Below are 18,327 nucleotides of genomic sequence, written 5' to 3' on the forward strand. Positions count from 1 at the left end.
TAAACAGTAAACAAAAAAGTTGTTTGACCTTAACCCGTTTGGCAATTTCATTGGTCTAATGAAAGCTTCATGCCACCCAAAAACTGAGCACGTCACAGAATGTGTTTTTTTGGATACATTTTTTTTTAAAGCGGGAAAAATCCATATATTAGCCGCGTCATTGTTTAACCTGTAAGGGCTAGGGGGCAGTATTGACACGGCTGGATAAAAAACGAACCCGAATTAATCTGGTTACTACTCCTGCCCAGTAACTAGAATATGCATATAATTATTGGCTTTGGATAGAAAACACCCTAAAGTTTCTAAAACTGTTTGAATGGTGTCTGTGAGTATAACAGAACTCAAATGGCAGGCCAAAACCTGAGAAGATTCCATGCAGGAAGTGGCCTGTCTGAGAAGTTGTTTCATCTTGGCTCTTTTTATTGAAGACTGAGGATCTTTGCTCTAACGTGACACTTCCTACGGCTCCCATAGGCTCTCAGAGCCCGGGAAAAAGCTGAACGATATCGAGGCAGCCTCTGGCTGAAACACTTTATCGCTTTTGGCAAGTGGCCGATCAGAGTACTATGGGCTTAGGCGCGTGCCCGAGTCGACCGAATGCTTTATTTTCTTTCGTCTGTTTACCTAAACGCAGATTCCCGGGCGGAATATTATCGCTTTTTTATGAGAAAAATGGCATAAAAATTGATTTTAAACAGCGGTTGACATGCTTCGAAGTACGGTAATGGAATATTTAGAATTTTTTTGTCACGAATTGCGCCATGCTCGTCACCCTTATTTACCCTTTCGGATAGTGTCTTGAACGCAAGAACAAAACGCCGCTGTTTGGATATAACTATGGATAATTTTGAACCAAACCAACATTTGTTATTGAAGTAGAAGTCCTGGGAGTGCATTCTGACGAAGACAGCAAAGGTAATAACATTTTTCTTATAGTAAATGTGACTTTTCTGAGTGCTAAACTTGCTGGGTGTCTAAATAGCTAGCCCTGTGATGCCGGGCTATCTACTGAGAATATTGCAAAATGTGCTTTCACCGAAAAGCTATTTTAAAATCGGACATATCGAGTGCATAGAGGAGTTCTGTATCTATAATTCTTAAAATAATTGTTATGCTTTTTGTGAACGTTTATCGTGAGTAATTTAGTAAATTCACCGGCAGTGTTCGGTGGGAATGCAAGTCACATGCTAATGTAAAAAGCTGGTTTTTTATATAAATATGAATTTGATTGAACAAAACATGCATGTATTGTATAACATAATGTCCTAGGGTTGTCATCTGATGAAGATCATCAAAGGTTAGTGCTGCATTTAGCTGTGGTTTGGGTTTATGTGACATTATATGCTAGCTTGAAAAATGGGTGTCTGATTATTTCTGGCTGAGTACTCTGCTGACATATTCTAATGTTTTGCTTTCGTTGTAAAGCCTTTTTGAAATTGGACAGTGTGGTTAGATTAACGAGAGTCTTGTCTTTAAAATGGTGTAAAATAGTCATATGTTTGAAAACGGTATGCTGTTTTCTAGTGACATTTATTGTTATACACTACCCTCCAAAAGTTTGGGGTCACTTAGAAATGTCATTGTTTTTGAAAGAAAAGCACATTTTTGTCCATTTTAAAATAGCATCAAATTGATCAGAAATACAGTGTAGACATTGTTAATGTTGTAAATGACTATTGTAGCTGCAGTATCTATATAGGCATACAGAGGCCCGTTATCAGCTAATTGATCGTTAGAAAACCCTTTTGCAATTATGTTAGCACAGCTGAAAACTGTTGTGCTGATTAAAGCGGCAATAAAACTGGCCTTTAGACTTAGTTGAGTTTCTGGAGCATCAGCATTTGTGGGTTCGATTACAGGCTCAAAATGGCCAGAAACAAAGCACTTTCTTCTGAAACTCGTCAGTCTATTATTTTTCTGAGAAATTAAGGCTATTCCATGCAAGAAATTGCCAAGAAACTGAAGATCTTGTACAACGCTGTGTACTACTCCCTTCACAGAACAGGGCATACTGGCTCTAACCAGAATAGAAAGAGGAGTGGGAGGCTTCGGTGCACAACTGAGCAAGAGGACAAGTACATTAGTGTCTAGTTTGAGAAACAGACGCCTCACAAGTCCTCAACTGGCAGCTAAATAGTTTGTAGCAAATCTGCCAATATAACAACCAAATTCAACAATACCAGTGGCTGAAAACAGTTGGTCGTACTAGAAACACCTGGGAGGATTTGACAACCTAGCGCCACTTGTGTCATGACTGTAACATTGGAGGACATGAGAAATTAATGTTCAATTCATGTTCATCACTCACCACATTGTCATAAAAAAATATAAAAGTCTTAAAACAACAGGAATCCTAGGACCTTTCCTGAGACTGTGGATACAGACCCAGATCTGTTTTGTTATGATCGTCCATTCCCCTAACCATCTACTGTCTCAGTGTATTAACCGTGATCTCATCTGCATGAGAGACAAAACTGTTCTGGCTTCATTTAGCATGGCCAAGCCAGCTCATCCAACTGGCTTTGTGCTGTCCTCCTGACTGTTGATAGGCTGAGAGAGAACAGGAGCCAATCACAATGTTTCACCACATTCCCATTTGCTCTCTTGCAGTTTTAAGAAACTATGATAATGACGCCGACAATGACAATGTCCCAGAAAAGGTGAGTACTGACATCGGGAAAACACTCAAAGTTAAGAGCCACTATTCTTGGTGTGAAAGTAACAATGTTTTCCTCTCGGTCTCAACAGCCAGAGAAAATCAAAAGGGAAACTTTGTCCATCTTGACCAAGCTTGAACTGTCCAAAAAAGATGCTGACAAAAAGACTGGTAAGGAAAGTTTTTTTTAGTGCTTTAGTATTTATTTATGTCAATTTTATGTATTATATACTTTAAAAATAATCCCTTCTATTTGTGCAACATTTTCCCATATTCTCTTCCACAGACATAATGGAGGAGCTTGGGTTGGGTGATGTTGATGATCTTGAAGGTAACTTCACAACTAAATTTAGTTAATTTACCACGTTCAATAACTTGAATCTACCATAGAATTAATGTTAACAATTTCTTTCTTTCATTTAACACTTTTAAGAAGCTAAAAAAAATCGAGCAGGTCAGTGCATACCTCTAGTAGGAATAGATTCAATGTTTTGTGATTCTATATAGTTTTTCTATTTGTAGTGCTACTTCATCGTTTGAAATGATTGACACTTGATGAAGATGAGCAATAATGACTGTATAAAATAAATGAATCAAATAGCTAATTGGTATGCAATAAAAAGAGTGAAATTATATTAATGTGGATGCTACTATGATTATGGATAATCCTGAATGAATTGTGAATAATGATGAACGAGAAAGTTAGTGTCAAAGATCATACCCCCAAGTAATGCTAACCTCCCCTGTCATTGGTAATGGTGAGAGGTTAGAATGTCTTGGGGGCATGATCTTTGACCCTCTAATTTTCTCACTCATCATTATTCAGGATTCATTCAGGATTATCTGTAATCAAGGTAGCATCCACATTAATGTAGTGTTTAGAAACATATTGCTTTCTTATTGACAATAAAAGTGACTCCAAAATGACAATCCATTATTTACCATTAATTTCTATTGGGCCCAAAATAATCTGAAACGCAACCAAAACAAACTGCAAATGCGTCCAAGTTAACAACCTCTTTAGGATGGGACCCTTTTAAAAAAAATGTTTGCTTAATATAACATACCCAAATCTACAGTTGAAGTCGGAGGTTTACATGCACCTTAGCCAAATACATTTAAACTCAGTTTTTCACAATTCCTGACATTTAATCCTTGTAAGAATTCCCTGTTTTAGGTCAGTTAGGATCACCACTTTATTTTAAGAATGTGAAATGTCAGAATAATAGTAGAGAGAATTATCTATTTCAGCTTTTATTTCTTTCATCACATTCCCAGTGGGCCAGAAGTTTACATACACTCAATTAGTATTTGGCAGCATTGCCTTTAAATTGTTTAATTTAGGTAAACGTTTCAGGTACCCACAATAAGTTGGGTGAATTTTGGCCCATTCCTCCTGGCAGAGCTGGTGTAACTGAGTCAGGTTTATAGGCCTTGCTCGCACACTTTTTCAGTTCTGACCACAAACGTTCTATGGGATTGAGGTCAGGGCTTTGTGATGTCCACTCCAATACCTTGACTTTGTTGTCCTTAAGCCATTTTGCCACAACTTTGGAAGTATGCTTGGGGTCATTGTCCATTTGGAAGACCCATTTGCGACCAAGCTTTAACTTCCTGACTGATGTCTTGAGATGTTGCTTCAATATATCCACGTAATTTTCCTTTCCTCGTGATGCCATCTATTTTGTAAAGTGTACAAGTCCCTCTTGCAGTAAAGCACCCCCACAACATGATGCTGCCATCCCCGTGTTTCACATTTGGGATGGTGTTCTTCGGCTTGAAACAGTTTAATCAGACCAGAGGACATTTCTCCAAAAAGTTCGATCTTTGTCCCCATGTGCAGTTGCCAACCGTAGTCTGGCTATTTTATGGTGGTTTTGGAGCAGTGGCTTCTTCCTTGCTGAGCGGCCTTTCAGGTTATGTTGATATAGGACTCGTTTTACTGTGGATATAGATACATTTGTACCTTTTTCCTCCAGCATCTTCACAAGGTCCTTTGCTGTTCTGGGATTGATTTACACTTTTCGCACAAAAGTATGTTCATCTCTAGGAGACAGAACGCGTCTCCGTCCTGAGCGGTATGACTGCTGTGTGGTCCCATGGTGTTTACACTTGTGTACTATTGTTTGTACAGATGAACATGGTTCCTTCAGGCATTTGGAAATTGGTCCCAAGGATGAACCAGACTTGTGGAGGTCTACTTGTTTTTTTCTGAGGTCTTGGCTGATTCCTTTTGATTTTCCCATGATGTCAAGCAAAGAGGCACAGAGTTTGAAGGTAGGCCTTGAAATGCATCCACAGGTACACCTCCAATTGACTCAAATGATGTCAATTAGCCTATCAGAAGCTTCTAAAGCCAGGACATCATTTTCTGGAATTGTCCAAGCTGTTTAAAGGCACAATCAACTTAGTGTATGTAAACTTCTGACCCACTGGAATTGCGATACAGTGAATTATTAGTGAAATAATCTGTCTGTAAACAATTGTTGGAAAAATTACTTGTGTCATGCACAAGGTAGATGTCCTAACCGAATTGCCAAAACTATAGTTTGTTAACATGAAATTTGTGGAACACTCAGGTTGGAGTCATTAAAAGTCGTTTATGTTAACTTTCAACCGTATTTGCCTGTAGCTCAGGACCTGAGGCAGGGATATTCATATTCTTGATTCCAAAGGAAACACCTTGAAGTTTGTGGAAATGTGAAATTAATATAGAATTTAACACATTAGATCTGGTAAAAGATAAAACATGCGTCCCCCCCCATCTTTGAAATGCAAGATCAAGGTTGCAATGTACTATTCCAGGTTAGGCGGATTTTCGGTTTTGACCACTAGATGGTAGCAAAGTTCTGCAAAGTTTTAGGCTGATCCAATGAACCACTGCATTTCTGTTCAAAATGTTTTATCTAGTCTACCCAAATGTGCCAAATTTAGTTTATTGATTCATTTTCAAGTTCATAACTGTGCACTCTCCTCAAACAATAGCATGGTATTCTTTCATTTTAGTAGCTACTGTAAATTGAACAGTGCAGTTTGATTAAGTAGAATTTAAGCTTTCTGCCCATATCAGATATGTCTATGTCCTGGGAAATGTTCTTGTTGCTTACAACCTCATGCTAATCACATTAGCCTACGTTAGCTCAACCGTCCTGTGGGGGGGAACACTGATCCTGTAGAGGTTTTAAGAGTCACAAGCTTAATGTAGTCATTGTGTGCTAGAAATATGGATCCAAATACTCAACCTTTTGACTGCTTTATACGAATCTTTGGGGGTGTCAATAATTTTTACTTTTACCTTTTTGACAGAAAAAAGGTATTACTACACAAAATATCTTTCTCTAAGCAATTGTATTAGAATAAAGTAATTGAATTTCCAATTTTTTTTGGTTGTACAATATTGCTAGGTATTTGAATTATTTATTTTATACAGTCATTATTGCTTATCTTTATCTAGGGTGTCAATAATTTCAGACCCCACTGTAGATTGGGGGTAAGGCCCTGTGTTAGTTTAGCGTCCTGTCCAGGGGGTGTACTTGTACATAAAGCTGCCTCACGCTACAGAAACAGGAGATGGGCTCTTGCTATGAGTTGTTCTGGCTCAAACAATTCAAGGCTCGTGCAATGCTACTTACTTTGCTAAAATTGATTCCCTCAGACATGCTGATTGTCTGACTGTTGTCTCCTGTGTTGCTGGTACAGATGCCTCTGATTGGGACACAGCCAGCACCGCCAGCAGGAGAACCCTCCCCGGCCACGAAGTGCCTTCCCCCGGTGGCGAGGAGCTGAGGGTGGAGGCCTCTTCCCGATCCCCCATCCCTCTGCCGGCTGTGCAGGAGCCAGATGCAGTAATAGCGGAGAGGAGCGGTCCTGAGGAGAAAAGAGACTTTCTTTCGGAGAGACCCCTCCCATTGGCCAGCCCGCGCTGCCTTACCCCTCAAACCCAACCCCAGCCCTGTGCTCGGAAGATGCTGCTCCAGAGAACAGAGAGTGAGAAAGGTAAGTGAGTAAGGAGATTATAGATACTGCATGTACTTTTGAGTGTATTTCTGGCTAACCTTAGATAGGCTTTTTGCCCATTGGTGCCAAGGATGTAAGCAGTGCATAAATTCACTTTTTCTTCCTTGTTCTTAGACTTTGATTGGGATTCCGACCACGTGAATACCTCTACCCCCAGCACTGGAAAGCAACTACCAAACGTAACAGAGACCATCGCAGTTTTGAAACCTAGTGAGTAGCCTAAAGTTGACCTAATTAATTAGCGTTGATTTAAGACTGACTATTTGCAGACGTACGTCCACTGCTGCTCTTGTTAAAACAGGTTCTCTCTCCCTGCAGATAACCCTGTGCGTGAGCCCTCACCAGTGAAGCAAGAGAGTGAATGCAGTCCAGAGCCCGAGGAGCAGGCACAAGAGGTGGGGGCCTTAGTCAGGGAAAACCTTCTCCAGCTTACCTCATCTCATACTTCCGCCAAATCGCTACATATTCACTGCTTTAAAATATATCTAACGCTTTTACTTTACCACCTCTAACCTACCTCGTCACATTTGCTACTTCATAATAGTGTAGTGTACTGTATATTCCCCATCTTACAATATAGCCTATCATACCCATGGCATAGTTACAAATAATCTACATCACATCTAATGCATCTCGTCTCTCTCTCATCACCCACTACACCACAGACTGCCTTATGAACACCCTATGTAGCCCCTAACTGACACAGTAGGCAAAACTATACTGAACAAAAATATAAATGCAACATGACCTGACTGCAGTTCGGCGTCGTAACTGACTTCTGTGGGAAAATTTGGACCTTCGATGGCCACTGGCAAGCTGGAGAAATGTGATGAAGATGAAGCTCGGTTTCAACTGTACCGGGCAGATGGCAGACAGCGTGTATAGTGTCATGTGGGCGAGTGGTTTGCTTATCTTAACAATGTGAACAGAGTGTCCCATGTTGGAGGTGAGGTTATGGTATGGGCAGGCATAAGCTACGGACAACGAACACAATTACATTTTATCGATGGCAATTTGAATGCACAGAGATATTGTGACGAGATCCTGAGGTCCATTGTGACTATATGTGTAGGCCCTCACCGGTGAAGCAAGAGAGTGAGAGCAGTCCAGAGCCTGAGGAGCAGCCACAAGAGGTGGGGGCATTAGTCAGGGAATACCCTCTCCAATTTACCTAATCTTAGGCTCCCCCAAATCACCACATTCCCCTACGTTAAATTGATCTAGCCTTTCTTATTTTCTCACCTCAACCCTTGAGAGGAGTAGAATGGGCTCAACCAATATGCGCCGAGGTGCAACCCAAAGATAATATGAGCATTTAGGAAGGAATAGACCATTTGGCCATGACTACCTCCACCCTACCTCGTCACATTTTGTACATCATATTACTGTAGTGTACAGTATATCCCCTACCTTACAATAAAGCCTATCATTCACCTGGCATAGCTACATTTCATCCACATCACCCATCTCATCTGACATCATCCCCTTCACAACAGATTGGCTTATGAACCACCTATGTAGTCCCTCTCTCAACCAGTGGGCAAAACTAGTTGCAATGACATCATTGAGTTCATTGCTTGTATAAGGACATTTTGTGGACATCTTTTTAGCAACCAGAAAATACATATTTATCTGGTTGTAAACTGATTATCTGAACAGATAATAACCAAAATATGTATGTTCTCTCTGGTTGTAACAACAGCTATATGACTTCTCATCTTTTCAACCAGAACCAGTTTCCAATCAGAAAATGTACATCATTAATACTTAATGTTCCAAATTTTGACTGCTGGCCACTGACTATTTTATGAAATGTATGAAATATTAGTCTTGTTATTGTGGCAAAGTGGTACAAGTTTGAATGTTACCTGCATGCCCCTACACACAATTGTTTTTGAATGTTGGCGTTTTCAGTATTTTTGTGAACATTCATGCTTTGTATACCCTAATTGTATATCCCATTGTAGGCATCTGTGTTAACAGCATTTCCTTTGTCTACTCATGCCATCAAAGGAGAAAGACGTTGCATCAGAGTTAGACGTAAGTAACCCGTACCAGCTTGACCCTGTCGGGTCCCAAACTGTGGAGGAGCATGAGGAGTACATCGAGAAAGAAGGGAGATATGTAGTTGGAGAAAGTGAGGGAGATGGTAAAGAGGAGGAGGAAGAGCCAGGCTGGCAGAAACGTTATGGGAAGATCTGGGTGGAGTTAGAGAAGAGGGAGGTTAAGTCCTCCTACAGGAACGTGGCGGCCGAACTGAAGGAGAAATTTGGAAAATTTCCAGCTGAATCTGCCTCTGACGAAACTACAGAAGAAGAAGAAAAATGGGAGGAGAACGTAGAGATAGTTGAATCTCCCGCCAGAACCACTGAGGAAGAGTCCAGCAACAAAGAGCTGGGGGAGCCTATGGTCTGTCCATTGAGCAGGGCAAGGAGGAGTAGCAGCAATGCAGTCCTGCTGACCATTCTTGAGCAGAGGGGGTCCGGGCTGGAGGACTCTCTGACCAAGTCGGCTGACAACTCCAACTCTAGCCCAAACAAAGATGCCACTACCAAACCAAAGCCTGCCGCAGAGGAACGTTGGCCAGGGCAAGTCCAACAGAACGATGAGAAGAGCCCCTCCATGTACGAAGAAGAAACCGAAGTGCGTCCCTCCCAGTCTCAGCCCCCCTCATTGAGCAATGTGTGTCCCCCAGCTCCTTTCCTTCCCTCAGACGAAGAGCTGGAAGAGGACCTACAGAGGTTCAAGCACGAGGTAGGGATGCTGAAGGTTGTGTTCCTGGATTTGGAGAAAGAGAAGGCCCTGCTCTGGAAAGAGGTAGAGGATTATTACTGCTCCCGTTATAGTCCCCCCAACTCTTTCTTGTTCTTTCTCTCTTTTTCTTTCTCCGCTTTTTCCATTCCATCACCTCAGCTGAGTCTGTGTGAAAAGGCCCAAAACAATGCCAGGGAAATACCTCTTGTAGACATCCTGTTTCACTCTTTTTTTGTTTCTTTTTTTCTACTTCCTGCCATTCCTCTTTTCTTTTATCGGAAATTGTCGACATTTAACCTCTCTAGGGTATGTGGGACGAAATCGTCCCACCTAGTCAACAGCCAGTGGAATCGAGTGGCGCAATATTCAAATACCTTAGAAATGCTATTACTTCAATTTCTCAAACATATGACTATTTTACACCATTTTAAAGACAAGACTCTCGTTAATCTAACCACATTGTCAAATTTCAAAAAGGCTTTACAACGAAAGCAAAACATTAGATTATGTCAGTAGAGTACCCAGCCAGAAATAATCACACACCCATTTTTCAAGCTAGCATATAATGTCACAAAAACCAAAACCACAGCTAAATGCAGCACTAACCTTTGATGATCTTCATCAGATGACACTCCTAGGACATTATGTTATACAATACATGCATGTTTTGTTCAATCAAGTTCATATTTATATCAAAAAACAGCTTTTTACATTAGCATGTGACGTTCAGAACTAGCAAACATACCGAAAACTTCCGGTGAATTTACTAAATTACTCACGATAAACGTTCACAAAAAACATAATTATTTTAAGAATTATAGATACAGAACTCCTTTATGCAATCGCGGTGTCCGATTTTAAAATAGCTTTTCGGCAAAAGCACATTTTGCAATATTCTGAGTAGATAGCTCGCCATCACGGGCTAGCTATTTTGACACCCACCAAGTTTGGCACTCACCAAACTCAGATTTACTATAAGAAAAATTGGATTACCTTTGCTGTTCTTAGTCAGAATGCACTCCCAGGACTTCTACTTCATTCACAAATGTTGTTTTGGTTCAAAATAATCCATAGTTATGTTCAAATATCCTCTGTTTTGTTCTTGCGTTCAAGACACTATCCGAACGGTGACGCGCGGATGCGTATCGTGACAAAAAATTGCAAAATATTCCATTACCGTACTTCGAAGCATGTCAAACGCTGTTTAAAATAAATTTTTAAGCGATTTTTCTCGTAAAATAGCGATAATATTCCGACCGGGAGTCGTTGTTTTCATTCAAAGAAGAAAATGGACTCTTCACGTGCACATGCGCGCCCGTCTCATTGTTCTCAGATCGACCACTATCCAAATGCGCTACTGTTTTTCAGGCAGGGGCTGCAAAGTCATCATTCAACGTTCTGGCGCCTTCTGAGAGCCTATGGGAGCCTTAGAAAGTGTCACGTTACAGCAGAGATCCTCTGTTTTCAATAAAGAGAATAAAGAAGGCCAAAAAATGGTCAGAGAGGGCACTTCCTGTACAGAATCTTCTCAGGTTTTGGCCTGCCATATGAGTTCTGTTATAGTCACAGACACCATTCAAACAGTTTTAGAAACTTTAGGGTGTTTTCTATCCAAATCAAACAATTCTATGCATATTCTAGTTTCTGGGCAGTAGTAATAACCTGATTAAATCGGGTACGTTTTTTATCCGGATGTGAAAATACTGCCCCCTACCCTAGAGAGGTTAATAAAAGAAATTCATGAAGCAAAGTGAGCGTTACTTTTCTCTTTGACCACACCAGTTCTTCACTTCATCAACCACTCCCTCACCCAATGAGGTGCTGATTGTGGACAGCTCCCAGAGTGACATTTAACACCTCATTGGCCTCGTTTAAATCTCCTCTCTCCTTTCCTGCTTTAAGCTGATTGACATGTATAGTGCTGATCTTTAATCTGATCTTCGAACAAAACCCAATGTAAGCCAATGTCCCCTAGTTGGCATGCTCCAGTCCTCAAAGTATCTTCAAACCAAGTTGTTGAGTTAATAAATCATACTTTTTTATTTTATTTGGGCATGCTAACTGAAGGACATTGACTTATATTGGTCAAATGCTAATATTAGCGTTTGGGGCAGTGGCTAGTTTAACAAAACCAAAGCATGGATTGCTTTCTGTCCTTATCCGTTTGTTTTTGTTTGAAAATGTTCATGATTATCTAGGTAAGGAAGCACAAATCTGGGTGAGCTATCCCTTTAATATGCTACTAATACCCTGGTATACTAAAACAGTTGCCATCTATAATCATCAAGGTTGTTGAAAGTGTTAGGTTCTGACAAACAGAGTAAAAACTCAAACAGATGACTAGGAAAAAGCTCAAACCAAGTTTATTCACCCACTGGGTCAAACGGCTGCGTAAGACAGACATGTTTACACAAGTACATATATTTATACCCTCCTTCTAGGCTGAGTGTCCTCCTTGCACATCTGGACAGCCAATACATCTGTTGCTAGGCAGGACTTTAGTGGTGATTGTTCTTTCTCACTTCATCTGACCTGACCTCGGACCGAATTCCTCACTCCTCCCTAACTCATGGCTGTCCTACCCTATCTGTGACTGAAACCAGACCGTTGCCCTTTCTGCACTCCCCTTTCTCACTCAGTAGATTCAATCAATCATTCAAATGTAAGGAAGGCTTTATAAATACATCAGCCGATGTCACAAAGTGCTGTACAGAAACCCAGCCTTAAACCCCAAACGGCAAGAGGTTCCATCCACTCAGTTCCAATAGTGTAAGATATTTCAAGTTAGACGTTCGAATCCAACAAAATTAAGTTGTAAACACTCTTAACTAAAACATTTTGGCCAGCCTTTTGAATGTGTTTTTTCAGGCATTTTGGATAATGTCTGCTCTGTGAAAGGTTAACGTAGCTGTGTAGTATTGCATAGGAATGGAGCTGCCTGTAAAGCTGCTGCATCCCTGTAATTAAGCTTAACCATGGTTGCTGTGGTGCTATTTGGAGCATATTACATGAAGAAGGTGTTAGGTCTCTCAGGAGAGGGGTGACACTCAATTATGTATGGTAGTATACCTGCTCCAAAACTCATTTTAAAGGCCTGCTTAAACTTACCATTCTCAAACAGTATGTGTTAGGTTAATTCTGCAGCTTTGATCATTAAACATTTACCCTGTCTTTTCAGGTGGGCGAAGACAAGACAAAGGCCAACATGGAGGTGCTGCAAAAATCAAGTGCCTCACGGGTTGCCGGAGGATCAATGAGCAGACGGTGTGAACGTGAACTAGACGAAGAAGAGGAGAAACCTGAGACCAGTTTGGGACACCCTACAGTGTCACGCAGTGGAAATGGAGCAACAGAAAGTGAACATCTGTTCAGAGCAACAGACCGTATTACCCAAAGACACTGGTCCAAAAGTCCAAAGAGGTATGCGTCTTTGTTTTGATTTAGCCCCCCCCCCCCAATTAATTCCCTTTGCTTTGTCATTGTGCATAGCTTTAGGAGCCAGGCAATAAGATTCCTGAAGGACAGAGGACAATCAAAACATGACTGACAGAATCATGAGGCCTATGAGGCTTGGAGCAGTTATTTGAAAGAGTGGGATCAAATGAGCTCTGATATTAGTTGTAATTTTCACTTAAAGACCAGCAGTCCAAAGGCAACCAAATACATTCGGTTACAATTATCTCTCTACCGCTCACCCTTGGCCCAACCCATTTCGATAAATGCAGCTCTGTAAGGTGAAAGCAATATAGTGGAAACACTGCCACTTCCTTGCTTATACTCATCCAAGGGTCAAATTGATACCAGCTGGCAGACGGACGTCTTCCATTATCATACCCTGGTCCACTCTAAGACAATCCCTTGTCACAGCTGTACTTTGGTTTAGTTTTGATTCCATCCCCTGTCCTTTACCTTGCTGCCACTACTTAAATGACACCTCCCACTCCAGAGCAATCAACCATATTCCCAGCTATTGGCTACGGCTACATGTCATGGGGCATGACGTTCACCGCTAGGTCTATGCTCTCCCTAATGCGCTGACAGGGCCCTGGAGGACCAACTACATCATCAGCAGCAGAAGAAGGAGGAGGGGAGAGCTGTATCTAACGAGGCCACCTTACAGTTACCCTTTCTGGGGGGAGCCAGGCATGGCCCAGCCCCCCAGGCAGCTAACCATGTTAACGCAGGAGACCCCCTCTCAGTGTTTGACGATAGTACTTTAAGTCAAGTGTCGGACGATGATGGAAGGTATATATGCAGTATGCCATTTTACATAACTGATGATGTCACTAACTCTGACAGTTTAATGATTGGTGGTGGGATATGATCTGGACTTTTCTTTTGACTTCATCTGTTATATTTCTCTATTTTCTGCTTTCAAATATGTTGCATGTCAAACTCTTAAACTACTCGTTTTGAAAGGTTTACTGTGTTATACCATCGCGCTTCTACGAAATAAGTCGTGCTGCTCGTCGGAGAGCTTGAGGAGCGAACATTCGTGACGTTTTCCAAAATAATCTTTCCCACTCTTCTGTTTGTGTTTGTTTGTTTGTCGTTGTCAGGTCTCTATCTGCATGGCATCAGAAAGACAAGGTAAACTTCTGGCATAGTCACTTTTCTTTTGGTCTTTTTTCCCCTCCACTATTACCATAGCTTTCTTTGTGCACCCACATGTTCATTCATTGAGATCATTAAGAAAATGTTATGATTTTTTTTAAAGGTACATTACGCTCCAAAATCAAAGATTGTAAATTAATTAATGTCTAGGCTATCTGTTTTGTAGATCTATATACCACAGTACAAAATTAATGGAAATGATAAACACTTAGTTCACTAGAGCTGGGACGATTAACCAAAAATGACTGACACCGACATTGTCACGTCCTGACCAGTATAAGGGGTTATTGCTTATTGTAGTTTGGTCAGGACGTGGCAGGGGGTATTTGTTTTATGTAGTTCGGGGTTTAATGGGATATGTATTTATGTAAGAGGGGTGTTTGATTTATGTGTTCCGGGGTTTTTGGGTAATGTTCTTGTTTTGTATTTATATGTTTTTCTATGTTGTGTATTTCTTTGTTGGCCTGGTATGGCTCTCAATCAGGAACAGCTGTACATCGTTGTTGCTGATTGAGAGTCATACTTAAGTAGCCCTGTTTTCACCTGTCCCTTTGTGGGAAGTTGTTGTTGTACTGCTGTGTGTTAGCCTGCAACACTGTTCGTTCGATCGTTTTCTTGTTTTGGTTGTTACGTGGTCTAATAAAGTTAAGATGAGCACTCAACCCGCTGCGCCTTGGTCCATGACGTACGACGACCGTTAAACATTGCCTTCCTCTTACCAAATCGTTTTGCTTCCATCGGTAATGTTCAGTGATTTTGCTACAGAACGTTCCTGTAGATTGTTCTAAAACCATTATTTGCTCAACAGTAATAGCCTATGCATGATGTTGATTCCTACTTTAAAAGTATCAGCCTGTCCCCGTTTCCCTGCTGTGTGTTCGAGGCACTCGCACTCCCTCTACCCACTGTAGAGTGCGCACAGAGGGAGAGCTGCATTTTGATATGCACAAGCATATGACCATTGCTCAAAATGGAATTACAGGAAAAATACAGTATTCAAAGCAACTATTGTTGTTCTAGTAACATAGAGGAGTGGCACAGCTTTCTGTGAGTATATAATGTATCACTGCTTAATATTGAGGGAATGGCACCACTTTACTACCAGAGTAGGCTATGTAGTATGGCTTTGATGCGCCCGCAGAGTGGAGTGCGTCATTTACGGTGAATAGGCCTCATCAAGTATTTTTATTTATTTGTATTTATTTTGGATCCCTGTTCTGAGCCAATTGTAATTTTCCTAAGACCCTTTTTGTGGCACCTGACTGAACAGTAGTCCAGGTGCGACAAAACTAGGGCTTGTAGGACCTGCCTTGTTGATAGTGCTGTTAAGAATGCACAGAAGCGCTTTATTATATACAGACTTCTCCCCATCCTAGCTACTGTTGTATCAATATGTTTTGTCCATGAAAGTTTACAATTCAGGGTTACTCCAAGCAGTTTAGACTCCTCAATTTCCACATTATTCATTGTCATGACGTGACTTGCATTAATGTGATGACTGACTGTTATTTATCGAATCAACCAACTGCATTTAATTGTTAACCGATTTAAATGAATAATTTAACAATTAACCCATTGTTTAACGAGATACCATCTCCCGAATTAAACTCAAGAGTGTGTGTGTGTATATGTAGCTAGATATAATATATATATATATATATATATATATATATATATATATATATATATATATATATATATATATATATATATATATATATATATATATATATATTCTCGATAGCAGTCACTTATTAATCAGTACCTCATATCAGTCTCATTCTGAACGTTGCAGACTTCTTGACTCCGCAAGAACCCCAGCCTTTTCTGATTATTCAGTACTAATCAAATGTATTTATTTACCAAGTAAGTAATAACACAGAATACACATACACACTTACATGAGAAGTCCCTAGTCAACTGACAAGATATGACTGCTTGTTACACAATTGAGAGAGGGTGGGGATGGAGAAATGGACATTTATAATGTATACATTCTATTACTATTCTCACATTAATTATATACCTTGCACATGAACCACCGCTCGTCTGGGTAAGAAATGTAATGTATTTACGTGTAGATGTCTTTGTTCATCGTCTCTCTGTTGCAACCGATCAATCCTTCTATGGAAACGGCTCGATAGGTGTAAGGCTCTGGTTGTCCACCAGAGGTCACAATGTCCTTCGTAGTTGTCTGTGGCTTCAATGATTCACCAGTGATTGTCTGAGGTGAGCTTCTTGCCTCTTTTTTTTTTCTCTGGTAGGTAGCCAAAGTTCTAGATCCCTTTACATGCACAGCTGTAGACTGTCAAATGTTCTGGTCTAGTCTTTATATTCTTCACCTCATGTTGAGAATTTCTGAGTTTCTAATAGGGATGCACGATATATCGGTAAGCATATCTGAATTGGCCGATATTAGCTAAAAATGTCAGCATCGGCATTGGCCAAACCGATGTCAAAGCTGACGTGCATACCTATATAACGTAGGTAGATGACATAATGACGCCACGAAAAATACAGCGCTACACAGAACAAAAGCAGAAAATACTAAGAGCACACTTCCAACAACTAAACAAGTTCTTGTCAAGCAGTCATTTGAAAGATTAAGAAAATTTCAGCTAGACAACTCAAAGGTGAAATCCATTTACGCCAATATAATGGAGTTCATTGCCCTTGACAATCAATCGTTCTCTGTCGAGGATGATGTTGGCTTTCGCCGACTGGTCCAGCACCTCAAGTCCCGGTACACACTCAAGTAGGCGCTATTTTTTCAGATGTTGCCCTACCGGAGTTATACAGTATTGTTGAAACGCACGTTTGAGCTACTTGCTATTAGCTTCACGACTGACATTTGGACCAGCGATGTCAGCCCCTTTAGCATGCTGAGTCTGACAGCACAGTGGGTCGACGAGGATTTCTTACTGAGGAAAGCCGTATTGCATGCTCAAGAATGTGCAGGTTCTCATACCGCTGCTGCCATTTCAATGGCATTTGAGAACATGTTTGAAACTTGGAAACATGAACACACTCCTCGCGCCATTCGAACAACTGACTCGAGAAATAAGCTAATCAACTGCATGTGCGGAAGACTTGATACCCTCTATCATGGCATTGAAACGCCTGCTCAACAAAACTGCCGACACAGACCATGGGGATAAAACTTGCAAAAGTACTCGAGGCTGTGAACAAGCGATTCGGTGGCATTCTCTGAGTCTCTCTACTGTGTCGCCACCATGCTCGATGCTAGTTACAAGGAGCGCTACTTCGATGCAGACAAGAAACAGGGTTTACGTGAAATATTAAGACACAGCTGGAAATGGACACAGTGACAGTGCGCACCGAGGAAGAGAGGCCACGAACAGACATGGCTGAAACTTCACTGCTTGACATGTATGATGAAATCCTGGTTGAGAATGAACAACGAAACCGCACAACAAGTGAAAAAAATAGGTTTTAATTATGTTTTACTGGTAATGGGGACATACGTAAATGCCAACAAAATAACTTTTGTGTGTCAACTATTTAACTGTACTAGAATGCTTAAAAGGCCGCTAAAATTTTAAATATCGGTAATCGGTATCTGATTTCTGGCAAAGAAAATATCAGATATCGGTTTCAGCCAAAAATGTCATATCGGTGTATCCCTCGTTTCTAACCATTTCAATATGTGCACCACGGTCTCATGTCTTCTGGTCTGGGAGTTTCAACCATTTAACGTTTAGTTCACGTTTCACGTCTGCTGGTCTGGTATGTTAATTCTTAGCGAGTCCTTTCAAGCACTGTACACGAAAAGGGCGGTTCCATCACACTGATATGCTCTTCTGACCTCATTTGTGGCGTGGCTTAGTTAATGTGCAAAAGACATGAAAACTATGATCTCGTTAGAAAACTAAAATCACATTCCTATCTTAACCTGTTATGGATAGGGGGCAGTATTTTCACGGCCGGATAAAAAAACGTACCCGATTTAATCTGTTTATTACTCCTGCCCAGAAACTAGAATATGCATATAATTGTTTGATTTGGATAGAAAACACCCTAAAGTTTCTAAAACTGTTTGAATGGGGTCTGTGAGTATAACAGAACTCATATGGCAGGCCAAAACCTGAGAAGATTCCAAACAGGAAGTGCCCTCTCTGACCATTTCTTGGCCTTCTTTAGCCTCTTTATTGAAAACAGAGGATCTCTGCTGTAACGTGACACTTTCTAAGGCTCCCATAGGCTCTCAGAAGGCGCCAGAACGTTGAATGACGAGTCTGCAGTCCCTGGCTGAAAAACAGTAGTGC

At 40.9% G+C, this 18,327-nt stretch overlaps 1 protein-coding gene across 3 annotated transcripts in view; it reads left to right on the forward strand.

The window, feature by feature from the left end:
• The window catches only part of LOC106560721 (alanine and arginine rich domain containing protein), a 164,778-nt gene that overhangs the window by 47,920 nt on the left and 98,531 nt on the right, over positions 1-18,327 (forward strand). For all 3 annotated transcript variants that reach the window (XM_082957124.1, XM_082957126.1, XM_082957125.1), the window contains 10 exons: positions 2,611-2,660; positions 2,749-2,827; positions 2,943-2,987; positions 6,356-6,652; positions 6,788-6,883; positions 6,992-7,068; positions 8,687-9,490; positions 12,606-12,847; positions 13,469-13,672; positions 13,987-14,017. In XM_082957124.1, coding sequence (XP_082813250.1) covers positions 2,611-2,660; positions 2,749-2,827; positions 2,943-2,987; positions 6,356-6,652; positions 6,788-6,883; positions 6,992-7,068; positions 8,687-9,490; positions 12,606-12,847; positions 13,469-13,672; positions 13,987-14,017 — 1,925 coding nt within the window. The remainder of the gene's footprint in view (positions 1-2,610; positions 2,661-2,748; positions 2,828-2,942; positions 2,988-6,355; positions 6,653-6,787; positions 6,884-6,991; positions 7,069-8,686; positions 9,491-12,605; positions 12,848-13,468; positions 13,673-13,986; positions 14,018-18,327) is intronic.

This window comes from Salmo salar, chromosome 10 (genome assembly GCF_965601325.2).
Source record: "Salmo salar chromosome 10, fSalSal1, whole genome shotgun sequence".
NCBI lineage: Eukaryota > Metazoa > Chordata > Actinopteri > Salmoniformes > Salmonidae > Salmo > Salmo salar.